Below are 8,227 nucleotides of genomic sequence, written 5' to 3' on the forward strand. Positions count from 1 at the left end.
CATGGATTGCCTAATTTCATTGGAGAATAACTTTAAAAATGCTTCATTAAAAGTAGAACTAAAATCTTATAGTTAGAGAAGAAAAAAACGCGATGGAGTATATGTATAACCTATGCGGACACTGGAAAAGTATTAGTATGCCTTACAAAAATAAAATAAAACATATATATACTTATGTATACATATATACATATGTATACATATATACATATGTATACATATATACATATGTATACATATATATACATATGTATACATATATACATATGTATACATATATATACATATGTATACATATATATACATATGTATACATATATACATATGTATACATATATGTACATATGTATACATATATGTACATATGTATACATATATGTACATATGTATACATATATACATATGTATACATATATACATATGTATACATATATACATATGTATACATATATACATATGTATACATATATACATATGTATACATATATACATATGTATACATATATACATATGTATACATATATACATATGTATACATATATACATATGTATACATATGTACATATGTATACATATATACATATGTATACATATGTACATATGTATACATATATACATATGTATACATATATACATATGTATACATATGTACATATGTATACATATATACATATGTATACATATGTACATATGTATACATATGTACATATGTATACATATGTACATATGTATACATATGTACATATGTATACATATGTACATATGTATACATATGTACATATGTATACATATGTACATATGTATACATATGTACATATGTATACATATGTACATATGTATACATATGTACATATGTATACATATGTACATATGTATACATATGTACATATGTATACATATCTACATATGTATACATATGTACATATGTATACATATGTACATATGTATACATATGTACATATGTATACATATCTACATATGTATACATATCTACATATGTATACATATGTACATATGTATACATATCTACATATGTATACATATCTACATATGTATACATATGTACATATGTATACATATCTACATATGTATACATATCTACATATGTATACATATGTACATATGTATACATATCTACATATGTATACATATCTACATATGTATACATATGTACATATGTATACATATCTACATATGTATACATATCTACATATGTATACATATGTACATATGTATACATATCTACATATGTATACATATCTACATATGTATACATATCTACATATGTATACATATCTACATATGTATACATATCTACATATGTATACATATCTACATATGTATACATATCTACATATGTATACATATCTACATATGTATACATATCTACATATGTATACATATATATACATATGTATATAGATACATATGTATACATATATATACATATGTATACATATGTATACATATATACATATGTATATATACATATGTATACATATATATACATATGTATACATATATATACATATGTATACATATATACATATGTATACATATGTATATATACATATGTATACATATATATACATATGTATACATATATATATACATATGTATACATATATATACATATGTATACATATATATACATATGTATAAATATATATACATATGTATGCATATATATACATATGTATACATACATATACATGTGTTCAAAATTAATGGGGAAAATTGAGGGTGACGAGGGTACATACCAACCTGAGTCCCTCGTTTCGCAGGTGGAACGTGGGTAGATAGTTTGCGTGACATTAAAAGATTCAACTAACAGATGAAGCATCACAGTTTCTCCGTCTCAAGCACAAAGTTCACAGTTTCTCCAATCTTCTTCTCTGTCTCAGACACAAGCATCCGATATGGCACCGATTTCAAAATCAAAGACGAACGAACAAGTACAGAAGGAACAGAAGAAGCGTGGTCGACCCAAAGGTTCCAAAAACAAGTCTTTGGCGATGGCTTCAAAATCAAAGAACATTGGAGAAGCACAGAAGAAGCGTGGTCGGCCCAAAGGTGCCAAAGACAAGACAACCGACACAGCGTCCAAAATCGCTAAGCCTAAGAAAATTGGCAAGACAAAGGCTGTCGAAAAGCGCGGTCGACCCAGAACCAAGGCGGACGCAGAATATCCCGTGAAATTCGTTGACCTTGTCCTCAGGGCCTTCAAGGCTTTAAACAACCGTAAGGGATCGTCTCTTCAGGCAGTGAAGAAATACCTTAAGGAAAATGAAGGAATTGATTCACAGAAGAAGGCCATCTACATTAACAAGAGTGTACGAAAACTGACTGAAGATGGAACTCTACGTCATCGTGCAGGAATTGGGGCCAGAGGGACTTTCAAACTGGTTTCAGCATAGTTGAGCCCTTTGAATTGAGAATAAGTGTTTAAGTTTAGATGTATTTTTATTGAAATAAAATTCTATATTTGAAATTCTCTTTTATATGCATTCAAACCTTTCATTACGGATTATTGTGACCTTTTGTCAATATGTCAAATAATATATAAATATATGCATTCCTCATTGTGGTATGAATGTGCATTAAGCACAAACACATACTTATACAAATCCATCCATACACATACACACACACACACACACACACACACACACACACACACACACATATATATATATATATATATATATATATATATATATATATATATATATATATATACGTACATATATGTGTATAAGAATGTGTTAGTGCTGTATGTATATATAGCATTTCATTTTTTTAAATAAAATGAAATACTATATTTCAAGTCCTCTTTTATATGCATTCATTTTTTAAAAGATTACTATAATCTTGTGACAATATGCCCACGAATAATATATATATATATATATATATATATATATATATATATATATATATATATATATATATATATATATATATTCAATATGTATATACATGAGAATATAAATAAATTAAGAACAAACAGGTACTTATACACAAACACACATATGTATACATATATATGTATGTACACATAGATATGTATGTACATATTTACATATGTACGTACATATTTACATATGTACGTACATATTTACATATGTACGTACATATTTACATATATACGTACATATTTACATATGTACGTACATATTTACATATGTATCTACATATTTACATATGTATCTACATATTTACATATGTATCTACATATTTACATATGTATCTACATATTTACATATGTATCTACATATTTACATATGTATCTACATATTTACATTTGTATCTACATATTTACATATGTATCTACATATTTACATATGTATCTACATATTTACATATGTGTGTACATATTTACATATGTGTCTATATATTTACATATGTGTGTACATATTTACATATGTGTGTACATATTTACATATGTGTGTACAAATTTACATGTGTATGTACATATTTACACATGTATGTACATATTTACACATGTATGTACATATTTACATATGTATGTACATATTTACATATGTATGTACATATCTACATATGTATGTACATATCTACATATGTATGTACATATTTACATATGTATGGACATATTTACATATGTATGTACATATTTACATACGTATGTACATATCTACATATGTATGTACATATCTACTTATGTGTGTACATATCTACATATGTATGTACATATTTACATATGTATGTATATATTTACATATGTATATATCTACATATGTATGTACATATCTACATATGCATGTATATATCTACATATGTATGTACATATCTACATATGTATGTACATATCTACATATGTATGTACATATCTACATATGTATGTACATATCTACATATGTATGTACATATCTACATATGTATGTACATATCTCCATATGTATGTACATATTTACATATGTATGTACATATTTACATATGTATGTACATATTTACATATGTATGTACATATTTACATATGTATGTACATATTTACACATGTATGTACATATTTACATATGTACATATTTACATATGTATGTACATATTTACATATGTATGTACATATTTACATATGTATGTACATATTTACATATGTATGTACGTATTTACATATTTATGTACATATTCACATATGTATGTACATATTCACATATGTATGTACATATCCACATATGTATTGTACATATTCACATATGTATGTACATATTCACATATGTATGTACATATTCACATATGTATGTACATATTCACATATATTCACATATGTATGTACATATTCACATATGTATTTACATATTCACATATGTACATATTCACATATGTATGTACATATTCACATATGTACATATTCACATATGTATGTACATATTCACATATGTATGTACATATTCACATATATATGTACATATTCACATATGTATGTACATATTCACATATGTATGTACATATTCACATATGTATGTACATATTCACATATGTATGTGCATATTCACATATGTATGTACATATTCACATATGTATGTACATATTTACATATGTATGTACATATTTACATATGTATGTACATATTGACATATGTATGTACATATTTACATATGTATGTACATATTTACATATGTATGTACATATTTACATATGTATGTACATATTTACATATGTATGTACATATTTACATATGTATGTACATATTCACATATGTATGTACATATTCACATATGTATGTACATATTTACATATGCATGTACATATTCACATATGTATGTACATATTTACATATGTATGTACATATTTACATATGTATGTACATATTTACATATGTATGTACATATTTACATATGTATGTACATATTTACATATGTATGTACATCTGTATGTACATATTTACATATGTATATACATCTGTATGTACATATTTACATATGTATGTACATATTTACATATGTATGTACATATTTACATATGTATGTACATATTTACATATGTATGTACATATTTACATATGTATGTACATATTTACATATGTATGTACATATTTACATATGTATGTACATATTTACATATGTATGTACATATTTACATATGTATGTACATATTTATGGACATATTTACATATGTATGTACATATTTACATATGTATGTACATATTTACATATGTATGTACATATTTACATATGTATATACATATTTACATATGTATGTACATATTTACATATGTATGTATATACTTACATATGTATGTACATATTTACATATGTATGTACATATTTACATATGTATGTACATATTTACATATGTATGTACATATTTACATATGTATGTACATATTTACATATGTATGTACATATTTACATATGTATGTACATATTTACATATGTATGTACATATTTACATATGTATGTACATATTTACATATGTATGTACATATTTACATATGTATGTACATATTTACATATGTATGTCCATATTTACATATGGACATACATATGTACATATGTATGTACATATTTACATATGTATGTACATATTTACATATGTATGTACATATTTACATATGTATGTACATATTTACATATGTATGTACATATTTACATATGTATGTACATATTTACATATGTATGCACATATTCACATATGTATGTACATATTTACATATGTATGTACATATTTACATATGTATGCACATATTTACATATGTATGTACATATTTACATATGTATGTACATATTTACATATGTATGCACATATTTACATATGTATGTACATATTTACATATGTATGTACATATTTACATATGTATGTACATATTTACATATGTATGTACATATTTACATATGTATGTACATATTTACATATGTATGTACATATTTACATATGTATGTACATATTTACATATGTATGTACATATTTACATATGTATGCACATATTTACATATGTATGCACATATTTACATATGTATGCACATATTTACATATGTATGTACATATTTACATATGTATGCACATATTTACATATGTATGTACATATTTACATATGTATGCACATATTTACATATGTATGTACATATTTACATATGTATGCACATATTTACATATGTATGCACATATTTACATATGTATGTACATATTTACATATGTATGCACATATTTACATATGTATGCACATATTTACATATGTATGCACATATTTACATATGTATGCACATATTTACATATGTATGCACATATTTACATATGTATGCACATATTTACATATGTATGCACATATTTACATATGTATGCACATATTTACATATGTATGCACATATTTACATATGTATGCACATATTTACATATGTATGCACATATCTACATATGTATGCACATTTTTACATATGTATGCACATATTTACATATGTATGCACATATTTACATATGTATGCACATATTTACATATGTATGTACATATTTACATATGTATGTACATATTTACATATGTATGCACATATTTACATATGTATGCACATATTTACATATGTATGCACATATTTACATATGTATGTACATATTTTCATATGTATGCACATATTTACATATGTATGCACATATTTACATATGTATGTACATATTTACATATGTATGTACATATTTACATATGTATGTACATATTTACATATGTATGTACATATTTACATGTATGTACATATTTACATATGTATGTACATATTTCATATGTATGTACATATTTACATGTATGTACATATTTACATATGTATGTACATATTTACAAATGTATGTACATATCTACATATGTTTGTGCATATTCACATATTACATGTGAATATATAAATGTATATATACATATATGAATTAATATCCTCATCGATGTGGACTCGAACCCTCACTGTTTCAAGCAGGTAATTGCCCATGGGGAGTGTGTGTAAAACTTCACTATCCTTCCTCACGTATGATGAGTAAGTAGGTAATATCTATGGAAGATAGGTAGCTCCTAGTTCCACTCTTTTTAGTGGGTCACAAAGCCCAGTGGTAGAGAATTCGCCTTGCAATTACTTGCAACAGTGAGGGTTCGAGTCCCCATCGGTGAGGTTATTCACTCATCATATCAATGCGGTAGTGCATTATTCCAGCTTTCAATATATACATATATATGAATATACATATCTATATATATGAAAATATATATTTATATATATGAAAATATATATCTATATATATGAAAATATATATCTATATATATGAAAATATATATTTATATAAATATTAAAATATACATTTATATATATATGAATATATATGTGCACATATATAATCAGTGTACACATATTTATAAGTATAATCAATATAAATACACATATATATGTATGTTTCTGTGTGTATCTGTATCTACGTGCATACACGTGTATATGTATACATATATATGAATGTATATATAATATTTATGTATTTATACATATATATATTCATGTGTTTAAATGTTCCAAAATTGAAAGGAATAACCCGCTGCCTGAGAAAATTCATCTATGCCCGTCATCTCCGGGAAACAGGGGTACGCTATGAGGACCCACATCAACTTACCGAAGACCCTCGCTTCGCAGGAGGAACGTGGGGAGATGGTTAGCGTGGTATAAAAAAGATTTACATAACCGTTCAAGCATCACAATTTCTCCGTCTCAAGCACAAACATCACAACTTTGCCCAAGCATCCGATATGGCACCGATTTCAAAATCAAAGATGAACGAACAAGTCCAGAAGGAACAGGAGAAGCGTGGTCGACCCAAAGGCTCCAAAAACAAGTCTTTGGCGATGGCTTCAAAATCAAAGAACATTGGAGAAGCACAGAAGAACCGTGGTCGGCCCAAAGGTGCCAAAGACAAGACAACCGACACATCGTCCAAAATCGCTAAGCCTAAGAAAATTGGCAAGACAAAGGCTGTCGAAAAGCGCGGTCGACCCAGAACCAAGACGGACGCAGAATATCCCGTGAAATTCGTTGACCTTGTCCTCAGGGCCTTCAAGGCTTTAAACAACCGTAAGGGATCGTCTCTTCAGGCAGTTAAGAAATACCTTAAGGAAAATGAAGGAATTGATTCACAGAAGAAGGCCATCTACATTAACAAGTCTGTACGAAAACTGACTGAAGATGGAACTCTACGTCATCGTGCAGGAATTGGGGCCAGAGGGACTTTCAAACTGGTTTCAGCATAG

At 26.5% G+C, this 8,227-nt stretch overlaps 2 protein-coding genes across 2 annotated transcripts in view; both read left to right on the forward strand.

Moving 5' to 3' along the window:
• Positions 1-2,417, forward strand: part of LOC113806213 (histone H1) — a 3,673-nt gene extending 1,256 nt beyond the window's left edge. The window contains exon 2 of the mRNA XM_070128581.1: positions 1,905-2,417. Within this exon, the coding sequence (XP_069984682.1) occupies positions 1,905-2,417 (513 nt within the window). The remainder of the gene's footprint in view (positions 1-1,904) is intronic.
• Positions 2,418-7,574: 5,157 nt separating this feature from the next.
• LOC138863747 (histone H1-delta-like) lies at positions 7,575-8,227 on the forward strand. The gene is made up of 2 exons (XM_070128582.1): positions 7,575-7,634; positions 7,697-8,227. Exons 1-2 carry the CDS (start codon positions 7,575-7,577, stop codon positions 8,225-8,227), a joined length of 591 nt encoding a protein of 196 aa, XP_069984683.1.

Source organism: Penaeus vannamei, chromosome 13 (assembly GCF_042767895.1).
Source record: "Penaeus vannamei isolate JL-2024 chromosome 13, ASM4276789v1, whole genome shotgun sequence".
Taxonomy (NCBI): Eukaryota; Metazoa; Arthropoda; class Malacostraca; order Decapoda; family Penaeidae; genus Penaeus; species Penaeus vannamei.